The 12,542-nt window shown below is 45.8% G+C and overlaps 1 protein-coding gene across 6 annotated transcripts in view; it reads right to left on the minus strand.

Annotated features, from left to right (window-relative positions):
- Nucleotides 1-450: 450 nt before the first annotated feature.
- LOC105492226 (ATP binding cassette subfamily C member 12) overlaps nucleotides 451-12,542 on the minus strand; it is a 72,398-nt gene continuing 60,306 nt past the window's right edge. For 2 of the 6 annotated variants that reach the window (XM_011759248.2, XM_011759251.2), the window contains exons 25-31: nucleotides 8,683-8,772; nucleotides 6,092-6,281; nucleotides 5,473-5,632; nucleotides 4,281-4,359; nucleotides 3,130-3,243; nucleotides 1,450-1,614; nucleotides 451-1,342 (exon numbers count right to left, since the gene is read on the minus strand). In XM_011759248.2, coding sequence (XP_011757550.2) covers nucleotides 1,256-1,342; nucleotides 1,450-1,614; nucleotides 3,130-3,243; nucleotides 4,281-4,359; nucleotides 5,473-5,632; nucleotides 6,092-6,281; nucleotides 8,683-8,772 — 885 coding nt within the window. In that variant the 3' untranslated portion in view covers nucleotides 451-1,255. Of the gene's footprint in view, nucleotides 1,343-1,449; nucleotides 1,615-3,129; nucleotides 3,244-4,280; nucleotides 4,360-5,472; nucleotides 5,633-6,091; nucleotides 6,282-8,682; nucleotides 8,773-12,542 lie in introns of those variants that run through there. The other 4 variants (XM_011759247.2, XM_011759250.2, XR_011616416.1 and 1 more) reach the window with 4 other exon arrangements.

The following is a 12,542-nucleotide window of genomic DNA, read 5'->3' on the forward strand; positions in this document are numbered from 1 at the left end:
GAGGGATGTTCGCCAGGCTCCACAGCTGTGTTTGAGTGAGTTCATTAGATGCTGTCATTCATGGCTGCCACAAGTGTTCCCCGGGTGCTCCCAGGTGTCAGGCACTCCTTCCTCCATGTCTGAGGAAGCAAGGACGTGACCAACACTTAGAAGGGAAGTGGGGTGGGGGGTTGCCATCTGGAAGCTTTGCTGACCACACTGCCCTGAGCTGTGTTTAGAGTTCAGCCTGGGGCCTGGAAAGCAGGCCCAGGAAACCTCATAGGGCCTTCATTCCTGACGAATGAGAAATAGCCAGAACTGCTGGCCTGCCTCTTGGCGGCTACTACACAAAAGCTTGCCGGATTTTCTATAAATTTTTTTTTTCTCAAATGTCACCATGAATTCACAGCGCTCACTCCTGGGGCTGCTGGGAATACACCTTTACTGCTTCCATCAGAACCAGCCTCAAGGTTGGAGAGAAAGCCTTTTATTTGGTAAGCGACTGTGAGGGTTCATTACTGAGTAAAGGGAGAAGGCAACAAGGGTCTATGAGAGGAAGTAGTACAGAAATTGGAATATCATCAGTGAAATAATTGCAAGGCAACATTTCAGGGTAATTTCCTACTGCGTTTTAATGACCAATAAAGAAGATACAAAAGTGTCATTTATAGAGAAACTCCAGCATTTTGTTTTCTTGGTTATTCTAATAGATCAATTGAAACATATAATATGATTTAAAAAACAATTTTTTTGGCCAAACACTATATTCAATCTTTCATGCTACAGATCTGTGTAGTTACTGCTTGTCATCCAGTCAAGATGGAAGTGAGTGGGGCTAAACGAGAAGAAAATTCTGCTCTTTTTCCTTCTGATAACGGGCAAGGAAACCTTGCAAACTCCATCCTAAGACATTTTCCCATTTTCTTTATTGTGGCTGGTTTCTAACTGAAAGTTACAATATATTCATTCTTAGGCAGTGGGGTGGTTTTGGTGAAAACACATGAGGAACCCTTGGGGTTTTGGGAGGTGAAGGGCAGTTTTTTAGTCCATTAGCTTTGTCTGCCTAGGTTCACCACCCAGAACCAACCCCAAGCCCACCAACTGGGGTGACATGGACTGAGTATGACATGGGGGACAACTTCAGCGCCAGCCCACTCATGGATGGGAGGGGCTGGAGACCAGGGCTACTTGCAGAGAGGACAGCTCCCCCTCCTGAAGACCCCTCCTACTCATCTCACAGAGCCTCTTCCTCCTCTAGAATCAGCCGCCAGGACCTCTACAATCTGACTTCTGCTGCTAGTAACATCGCAAAGGCAGAATCTGGCTTCTCTGCAAGGACTTCAGGCTTGTCAAACTCAATCACCTGAAAGTCAGAGAAGAAAAACTGAAATCAGCAGAAAATATCTACCCACTGTAAAGCTCAAACCACTGAAATTTCTGGGGAGATGAAGCCAAAAGAGCTTCCTGTACCTTCCCATTTTCCATAACCAGGACGTGATCGCAGTTGAGAACTGTGTTGAGGCGGTGGGCGATGGTCAGCACAGTGCAGCCTTTGAAGGCATCTTTGATGGTGTTCTGGACCAGGGTGTCAGTCTTGGAGTCCATAGAGGCGGTGGCTTCATCAAGGAGAATGATCTGTCGAGGAGGGAACATTGTAAAGGTAAGCCAAAGGTGCACTGAGAGGGGAATTTATAGCCTTGGCTCTATTTACTTTAAAAAAAAAAGAAGAAGAAAAAGAAGACCACAAGATGAAAAGTAATTAGCTAAACATGCATCTCAAAAAAAAAAAAAAAAAGAGAAAAGAGTGAAGTAAAACTCACATCACATCACCTCCATCTTTCCCAAGGAACTTGCTAGAGGGACAAGGTTGTATATCCTTTACTCCTCTTTTTAAGTGGTTTATTCTAACCCTACAAACTCATAGGGAGACAGGCTGCACAGGCTTTATCTATTATGCTAACCTGAGTCGGCATGAAGCACAGCAGCACTTACATTCATTCCCTATATTGCTGCCATATCAAACGATCATAAACTTAGAGACTCAACATAAAATTTATCTTCTAGTTCCAGACGTCAGAAATCCTAAAATCAAGGTATTGTCAGGGCTGCATTCTTTCTGTTTCCTTGCCCTCTTCAGTTTCTGGGCCACTTGTATTCCTTGGCCCACAGCCCCTCCTGGCATCACAGCTCCTTCTCTCTCTTTGACTCTTCTGCCTCCTCCTTGGAAAGCCCCATGTGAATACGTTTGGCCCACCCAGATCTAGGATGATCTCCCCATCTCAAGATCCTTAATCACAACTGCAGAGTCCCTTTTGCCAAGTAAGTTAATATATTAAAAGTCTTGGATGAATATGTTCACAACATCCAAAAATCAGGACATTAACATCTTTGGGGAGGTGGGGTATTATTCTGTTGGTCACAGGGCGGATTTGATTTAGCAAATCAGAGCACTTGAACTTAACCCCTGACTCTGCTTGACTGGCCAAGTTACTTAACTTCCTCGAGGCTCTGTTCCCTCATAGGTGAAAGGGGGCTATGCCTTATTGATGAGCTAGAAATGAAGATGACACTTAAACCACTTAGCACGGCAGGCACTGGATCCATGCCGGTCCCTCTCCCCTGACATTAGCACATCTGGAGAATACACACAATGGGTCACACCTTTGATGAGGCTTCAGACACTGACATTACTAAAGCAACAGCAATCCCTTCCTGGAAATCAGTAAATAAGGGTGGCTAAGTCACAAAGAAAAATAAGTATAAATTGTACAATTCCCATATCCTAGCATTCTGATGGCCCTCTTGAGCATCCTGGCGACAGTGTACCCAGATTCAGAATTGTTCAGAGACAATGGGAGAAAGTTGGGAGACAGAGTTTTCAAACTCAAACCACTTAGGCGAGCAGAGTGAAAATCTAAGCGAGACCTCCCCAGGGGAAGCCTGGGAGAGGAAGGTGCTCTTGCTGTAAATGGCTGTTACTTTTCAATTTTTATCCCTCACAACTTTGTCTTAAGAAAAAGTGATCGGTTTTTAAATGGCTCAATTGCTCTCTCTTTGCTGAAAGACATACGCCTGGCACTACCTCCTGGATTGAGTGGCGCTGCGGGAAATATCCAAAATTTAACCAATCCATTTTCCGTGTTTTCTTACCTTTGAATTACGGAGAAGAGCTCGGGCCACACAAAGCAGCTGACGTTCCCCTACTGAGAAGTTTTCTCCATTTTCTGTGACTTCTGCCTGTAATTTTTCTGGGAGTTTCATTATCTATAAAACACAGAAAATGCCACATTTGTGCTGATGATCTATAAAATTGTCCTATGCTGTCTGTATCGATTGCCCCCTTCTCTTGCATTCATCAGCTTGCTTTATTTTACTATGGCAAAGAAAGTGCAAAACAACAATCATTTCAATATTGCAAACAGGCACCAGGGAAAGACCGGGGAGTAGGCGGACATTAATAATTTAAAATCACAGTATGATTCATAGAACCCCGTAGACAATTCACCAAAAGAACAAATGATGCAAATGCAGTTCCAGAGAGCACACAAGCAACTGGAAATGGCCTTCTGGATTGCTGTTTGCATGGACAAAATAGAGATGGGATGGGAGAGTTTCCTGGACATTAAGGAAGAGTAAGACAGGGTCTGGCTTATCCAGAGTGACAAGCCAAAGTGGCCTTGGAAGATGCTCATGTTGGTACACCAAGTCCTGGAAAAATATCATGTTGGGCTGTAGAGGTGGTCATGCTTACCTGCTGACCTCAGCTGGGGTTGTAGTTCTTATAGGACAGGGTCCCCTCTCACAGATGGTTCAGTCCTCTCCAACCAGCCATACTTGCTATTCCCAGAACATTCCACACCCCCCCGTTTTCTGTGGCTTGTCTGTTCTGATAAGCAAATGAGGCCATTGGCAGAGTAGCAGGGCCTTCCATCTGCTCTACAGCCAGATAGGCTTGCGTTCAAGTCTCCACCCAGCTACTCACTGGCCTGGGCATGTTACTTCCCTGAGCTTTAATTTCTTCATCTCTAAAATTAGGGGTAAGAGTACCAACCTCAGAGCATTGTAGTAAGGACCAAGTGAGACGATACACGTAGTGCTCTTGACTGGGTTATTGTAGAGCCCTATTGTTGCTTTTAATAGGAAAGAGTAACTAAGGATTATGTTCTACTGACTTATGTGGTGTCCAAAAATAAACTTGGCTAAGTGCTGGCCTAGGTGCTTGTCAAATTTAAACCTAGGCCAGGAATCTAGGGCAGTGGTGCTGGGAAACAAACTCCTCCTCAACAGCCCCAGAGACCTACTGTGTCCCTCATGAACGTTCTCTCCAGAACCTGCCAGAGCATCTCGTCGGTGTGACTCTCAAAGGGATCCAAGTTGTACCTGCAATGAAGGAGAGGAAAGGACAGGGAGCCGGATTTCCAAGGACGAGAGGATGGATGGGGAGCAGGCTTTCTGTAGCATGTGGAGGAGGGTAGGAGGTGGCATGTGATGACCTCATGCTCCAAGAATCGTCCTCAGTCCAGGACAGTGGTCCACAAAATACGGACCTCAGGCCACGAGACCAAGGGTCCACAACTCTGTGATGAAGCAGAAACCGCCGAGGCAGGCAATGACAGGTGGAACCCTGCCGAGAGGCAGCTCTGAGCAAGGTGCTCAGAAAGACACACCTGGGCCTCTCAGCAGCCCCGAGTAGCAGAGTGGGTTTGAACTGATAAAATTCTTGGCAGAGAAAGAGGGAGAGTGAGCAACCCAAATCTGCCACTCCATGCATCGGCAGCTCCTAGGGCCTCACAGGGTGCTGAGCAGTTCAGACACAGAATGTAAATCTACTGTTTCAAGAGGCAGAATGCATTTTTCAAACAATGAACTCTAAATACAGTAAATACAGTTACCCTACTTCATCTGGTGCGCTATGGGAGAAATGTTCCTCTCATTACAGAGAGCCACTGCACTGGCTAACTGAGAAACTGCCTTTCCCCTTGTGCCTTGATATCAGATCTGGAGCCCCACAGAAGCTGCAGCCCTACTGTTCTTGCTTGGAATAGCTTCTGTTCACTTAGTTGTGGAAATAAATGAATGCACTTCGAAATGGACAGCTATATATGTGAGGTAACTATTTATTTTATTGTGCACACTGGGACACTTTTCAGAGTGGCCATTGCTAAACCTGATGGGATGCTGGGACACAGGCATAAACTAGGGCTGTCCAGAGCCACCGGAATATCTGCTCAGTGTATGAATGAATATAGAAGCATCCTGTTCATTGATAATGTGTTTATAAAACACAAGCAATGCTCAGACCCCTGGGGCCTGGCTCCTCCCAAGGTTGGAGGCAGAAACAGGGACCAGCAGTGCTTGTGAACCCTCTGGGATACTGCTTCCCTCAGACAGAACAGCTCCAGGCCAGCCATGCCCTGGGGATATCACAAAGTTCTTGGTCAGTCTGATTTCACTCTCCAAAAATAGGAATGCACAATGATTAAAAACAGCTACCTTACTGTACCTACAAACAGGACAGGATCCTGTGGGATCACGGTCAGCTTGGTTCTGAGGTCTTCCAAGCTGAGAGTGCAGATATCCACCTCATCAATAAAGATTGTGCCATTGGCTGGCTCCACCAGACGAAACAAGGCCATTCCTAACGATGACTTTCCTGGGAGCCATAAAAGCAAGAACAACAAATCAAACATCAGTTTGTGCTTCCATCATATCGAAGCATTTAATTAGTGGGATTTTTAATGCAATGCAAATGGCTCCATAAGGATGATGGTGTAGACAGAAAGTGTCCTCACCGGGGTCGGGGTGGAGGGATGGGCTACCCTGACACAGTTAACCTGCTCATCCTTGCAAGGGCCCTTAGCACACAACTCATCTCTGGGGCCCTGTTGCACTAGAATGATTGTCATTTAATTAATTCAAAAACTGATGTGTCTGCTTCCATCTCCACACACCCATTCAACCTGAAATCCTAATTTACAGTAAAGAGATTTGAGAGAAATAACAGCCAATCTGACACACATACACATCACTCTCTGGTGTGACTTAACTAGGACATCCAGTGGAAATCCAAAGAAAACAACCTAAAAGAAACAAAAGCACAGCTTGTCCTCACCGGAACCTGTTCTTCCAACAATCCCGACTGTCTGCCCACTTTGTATGTTCAGGTTCAGGCTGTCGAGAACAAGGGGGGTGTTGTCTCTGTATCTCATCTGATAGTCTCTGAAGGTGATCTCCCCATGGCTGGGCCAGTCTTTGGGACAGGTCCCCACTTTGAGGGGATGAGTGCATTCAGGAACACAGGTCTGTAAAGGAGAACAACCAATGACCAGTGAATAGCCATTTGTTTTTTCATTTATTTAACTAATTCATTCATTGATTCACACAGTTTCAGGTACTGCTATTCATGGTGGTGAAATAAACCATAATGACCCTTAATTCTAGAAACTCACATTCCAGTGGGGATGTCAGATAATAAACAAGAAAAAAAATTAAAAATGAAGACAACAAAACAGAGTATTGCAATAGGATACAGAATGTGATTTGTGTGTTGGGCAAGGGGGATGGGAGAGTAAAAGTACTTGAGGTTTGAGGAAGGCGCCTATGTGACATTGGAGCTGAGGGCTGGAGTGCTGGGAGGATGCCAGCTACAAGAGGATCAAGTCCGGAGCCCTCCAGGTTGGGGGGACAGCTAGTCCAAAGGCCCCAGGGCCAGAATGAGCTTGGGCAATTTGAGGAATGGAAAGAAAAATCATGTGGCTGGAGCTTAGCGAATAGAGGGATGGATGACTTAGAGGAATACACAAGGGAAGCTCATACTGGGCCTGTGGGCCTGGGAAAATGTCGGAAGTGTAGCCCTGAAGCTGTGTGACAAGACCAGAGAGAGCCTTGAGATTGGCAGAATTCAACCAGATATAATTTCAAGATCTGCAAGAATTATCATCATGCTAGAAGTAGAAAGATGGTAAGAATGCAGGATGTCAAGTTCAGAGGTCTTTAGAGATACATGAAAAAAAAAAATCATTTAAGTCCCCTAAGAGTCCAAGAAATGCAAGGTCTGATTAAGGAGAAGGGCAGCTTGGCTTCATCACAAGAGCAGCCCCTCCTCTTAAGTCACCTCTGTGTAAACAGCTGGAATTAGGAATCCCGTGTGCCCCATCAGGGTGGCTGACCAGCCCACATCTCTGGTCAATAAGCAACCTCATTTAGCTGAGAAAATACCTGTATTGTTAAGGACTGAGTATTTTTTAACGCCTAGAAGATTTAGAATTAGGAATAAAAATATTTTAGAGAAACGAAACTGTAACAGTCATATTTTTACTTTAAGAAATCTGCATGCTTGGTGTTTCAAGTATTCACAATATATTAACAGAACTTGGGCTGGTGATGCTAATTTAAAATGTACAATTGAATAATTGATTTAAACATGATTTTACGTTAAAAATTTACTGTTTATAGCATTGATTCTGTCATGAAAACTTAGCGCTTACTATATTTATAAGTTTAATTTATTAAAGTTATACAAACTCAGGAAGGTTTGTGGTTAAATCAGATCATTGAGGTAGTTAAAAAAGAAACTGAATGTATTAAATTTTAAAATGCAGTTTAAAATGTTTTAAAGTGTTTAATTAAGTTTGTAAATGGAGCCACTCTTCAAATACACCTAAATGTGATTGCTAGAATTGGCTAGACTTCTTTTAAAAGAATCGCAAGATTTGTAAGTTGGATATAAAAGCTTTTAAAGAAGCGTCAGACTGGGCTTCTATTTTTTCAGCTTATGACTTTAATCAATCAAATAATAATTTTTAACTTAAAAAAATTTTAGAGTCAGGGTCGAGCTCTGTTGCACAGGCTGGAGTGCAATGGCATCATCATAGCTTACTGCAGCTTCAAACTCCTGGGCTCAAGTGACCCTCCCTCCTTAACATCCTCAGTAGCTAGGACTATAGGTGCATGCCACCACACATGGCAAAATTTAACTTTTTTTTTTTTTTTTTGGAGAGATAGCGTCTCACTATACTGCACAGGCTGGTCTCAAATTCCTGGCTTCAAGCAATCCTCCTGCCTCGGTCTCCAAAAGTGTTGAAATTACAGGTGTGAGCCACTGCGCCTGGCCAAATATTAATTTTTAGAAACCAAAGTAAACCACTGAATTGTATTTTTCTGTGTATCAAAACAGCCCTTAAGGAAACCTTGTTAAAAAGAAGCTCACATTCAACATCAAGGACTTTAGAATGTATTGTAAATACAGGTTTTAATAAGAGGGATGACTCATCCGATTTGGGGGTTTTTTTGGTTTTGTTTTTGATTTTTGAGACGGAGTTTTACTCTTGTTGTCCTGGCCTGGAGTGTAATGGCAGGATCTCAGCTCACCGAAACCTCCACCTCCTGGGCTCTAGTGATTCTTCTACCTCAGCCTCCCGAGTAGCGGGGATTACCACTGCTCGCCATCATGCCTGGCTAATTTTTGTATTTTTAGTGGCGACATGGTTTCACCATGTTGGCCAGGCTGGTCTCGAACTCTTAACCTCAGGTGATCTGCCCACCTCGGCCTCCCAAAGTGCTGGGATTACAGGCGTAAGCCACCACGCCCAGTCTGATTTCAGTTTTTTAAAAAGACCCCTTTCGCATCTAAAAAGATCCAATATTTGCCCAAGTCCTGCCAAAATGAACTTGTTCCTCCTCTTTGATACACTAATTTCTTACCAAAATGTATTCCCTGAGCAGCTCCACGGAGGTGAATTTGGCTTGGGTCTCTGTTCCCGTTCGCACACACACTTGGAGCAGTCCGCTCAGCTGTTAAAAAGGAGCAAGCAGCCGCAGTTAGAGCCCCTTCCTCCTTCGGGTGCTGTTGCTCCCGGTTCAGGAGGCAGCCCTGGTGAATGACCCCTCCGCTGCCTCAAGCAGGACGGCACAGACAGGAGGCCTGCCTTCCCAGCCAAGTGCCCGGAAGTAAAGATATTCCTGTTGGGGTGTTTTGCCTTTAAACACTTCCTTTGTATTTAGAAACAAATGGTAATTACATTTTTCCTCAGCACTCCAGATGGTGAGAATCATCTCCCCACAGAACCACTTGATCACACGCCTCTTTGAGTGGTGGGAATTCTCTCTGGGAGCTGCAGAACTGCTAGGTATCGGCCCCTTGCTGCCACCTGGCAGGGTCTTGCATCTCAGAGCAGCCCTCCCTCAGCCTCTTGCTCAAAAAGCAACTGAAAACCACATCGCCATAAGAGAACAGAAAACCATCAAGCCTGTCTTCTTGCTATAGTAATGAGAAAGTCAAGGCTCAGACTGGGGCATGTGGCTTGCTAAGATCACCCACCTTAGGCCTGGATCTCCCAGAGGCCAACGCTGAGATTTGACTGTAAGGATTATATTAGGGCAGGTTGAATGGTGTCCCCCACCCCTAAAAGATGTGCCCATTTCCTAATCCCTGGAACCTGCAAATGCTCTCTCATTTGGAGAGAGGATCTCTGCAGGTGTTAATAAGGACTTTGAGATCATCCTGGATCACCTGAGTGGGTCCTAAGTCCAGTGATAAGTGTCGTTATAAGAGACAGAGGAGAAAACATAGAGGAGAAGGGGACATGAAGGCAGAGGCAGAGACTGGAGTGATACAGCTACAAGACAAGAGATGCCAGGGATGGCCAGCAGCCACAGAAGCTGGAAGAGAGAAGAAACAGATTCTCCCGAGCCTCCGGGGGGAAGCTGGCCCTGCCAACACCTTGAGTCCGGGCGTCTGACTCCACTACAGTGAAAGAATACCATTCTCTTGTTTGAAGCCTGCAAGCATGTAATTTGTCACAGCAGCCTTCACAAACGAACATAGGCAGTGAACCCAGATTGTACCAGGAGGGGATGGAGGAGTGAGCAGGGGAAGAGAGGCTGCCCATACCAGGTGTGTTTGTGAGACGTTACTGCTGTGGGCAACTGAGAGTCCAGCTGGCCTGGGAGCTCTGGGACACTGAATGGAGCACACCTCGGAACTGGCCCATGCTGGGGTAAGAAAGCTGAGGTGCACGTGGGTACATAGCCACTGACTCCCTCAGTCATTGCTACACCTGCTCCTGGGTGTGAGAATGCCTGGAACCTCCAGCCTGCCCTGGAAAGGTGGGGCAGCCACAGCATGTGTCACCAAGTGGGCTAGAGGCAGGGCCATCTCATGCATTAGCGAACTTCATTGACTGAGCAGTAGCCATGGGCCAGGTACTGGTCGGGGCACCAGTTTCCAGGGTTGAAGGTTACAGACAAGATCCCTGCACTCACGCAGCTTCCATTCTAGTGGACTGGTGGAGATGGCACACAAGGCCATTGCAGGAGTGACAAGAATGTCCCGAAAGGATGATGTAGGAGAGGGGCTGGAGCTGGGGAGTTAGCTTAGATAGGGGGTTCCAGAGGACTGTGTGAGCTGAGGCATTTATGATAAGAAGTCCACCAGTCAAACTCAGGATAAGAATGCTGTAGTAAGAAGCAAGAGGCCTTAGCCACAAAGAGGCAGGGGGCACGAGCAGGTGGGTGACGTGGAGAGCGTCCACCTTTCGGTGCAGACCCTCTGAGAGCCCCTCAGCAGGCCTCCCTGCTTAACACAGGTCAGCAGTTTCCACTTCTTTAGAGCAGTGGCTCTCAACCTGCCCCAGAGAGGGCATTTGGCAATGTCTAGAGACGGTTTGGGTTGTCACAACCTGGCAGGAGGGACGTAATACCAGCATCTCATGGGCAGAGCCAGGGAGGCTGCTGAACATCCTACCATGCACAGAACAGCCCCTCACCAAAAGGATTATCCAGCCCCAAAGCCTGCAGTGCCATGGTTGAGAAACCCAGTCTTGGAATACAGATAATACCCCTGCTCCCGACTTACAAAGCTCTACATATTCTATTCTGCTGGCACCTCATACCAGCTTGCTCAAGCCACGTGGGCTTCTCAGATTCTCAAACATGCCAGGATCATGCCTACTGCTGAGCCCTTCCCTGAGGCACTCTTTCTTCCAGTCTTCCTTGGCTGGTTCTTTATCCTTCAGGTCTCAGGTTGGAAGCCACGTCCCAGCAGAGGCCTCCTGTGGCTGTTGTATGAAATGTTGCTTCCCCTTCTGACAGAGACATTCCTCCACTTGTTGTCTTCCCAACGCTTAAACACCTTCTGAGCTTCTCATCTATTTACTTGCCCCTCATTTATTCCAGCTGCCCATTAGAATGAGGGCAGGACTTGTTCGGACTGCTGACTGCTGAATCCACAGCCACTAGCACAATTCCCGGCTAATGGTGGGTGCTTAGGGGACATCTGGTGAGTGAATGAATGAACCCTGCCCTTGAGAAGGGCATATACATCTTTTGCTAAATGCAAGAGTATCAGCTCCCAAGGCCACGGCAGCCCTCCCAGATTTAGGATGTCCACAAAGGCACAGTGCTGGCCCCAGGAAGTGCTTATTCTACGTGATGTGATATGATGTCACTTTGCATTCACTTTCTGCTCTGTGGGATTTCATGCCAATTTCTCATCCATCTAGGGAGTCTTCTCTAGTCTCAAGTGGAGTGCTGTCATTTTGATTCTGTGTTCTCCAAAGGGGGCTAATGCTCAATGAAGCCACAGAGCCAGCTGGAGAACAAGTGTTCCCATAGATCTCAATGCTGTGCACGACCTTTCAGGAATGTTTGAAAACAATCTCATGGAAAGCTGATAATATCGCCCAAAAGCATGACCTTAGTTGGGGAAAGCTGTTTTACTTGGACCAATTAAGGGAAACTGTTCAACATCATCTGCTTGATATTTTACTAGGCAACGACAAATGAAAACATCTATCAATACAGGAAACCGGTTACCCAAGGAAAATTCATTTTTCCCCACTTAAAAGAGAGTACTGAGAATACGTTTTTGTTTCTCCTTCTTCCCAAAAATACCATTTAAACGATATCAGATAAATTTTCCATAAAGAATAGACCGTTAACAGTAAGGGGATTGAGGAGAGACAGCAGTGAATGAGCTACAAATTTCTATAAGATGGAAAGAGGATGAAAGCCTTTTGATAAAATGGAAGCAGAGCATGCTAGAGTTTAAAGAGCAGAACCCAGAGAGGCTCCAGGTATGAGAAGGGGGCCCACAAAGAGGCTGGCTGATAGGCTCTCTATATAGACAACCACTCCCATCTGGTTCATTCACTCCTCTTCCCCTCTTCTTTCTCCTAACCAGAGTTAGTTGGACCCTTTTTCCCTAGGCATGGGAGCACACGTGCACACAGATACACACACATACACATGATTTTCTCTAAAGAAATTGAATTAACTGCCTGGGGATAAATGGGGCTCTCAGAATAGTCCCCATATAAAAACTTCTTTAAATCTTGCATTTGGGTACCTAAAAGTCAGCTCCCTGGCTGCTTTCCTGAAGTGAAGCCAGCCTATGGAAAAGCCCCCCACCCACCTACTGTAGTCATAACATTTCCCATCAGGAGACACCTAGCAAGGTGAAACAAAGGCAGAGGAAACTCTGAAAACCGAACCTAGTTCCCCGAGGTTAAATACAAATGGGTCAGGAGACAGATGGACAAAACCAACGGCACGAAAGAGCAAGA

The sequence above is a fragment of the Macaca nemestrina genome, chromosome 18 (genome assembly GCF_043159975.1).
Source record: "Macaca nemestrina isolate mMacNem1 chromosome 18, mMacNem.hap1, whole genome shotgun sequence".
Taxonomy (NCBI): domain Eukaryota; kingdom Metazoa; phylum Chordata; class Mammalia; order Primates; family Cercopithecidae; genus Macaca; species Macaca nemestrina.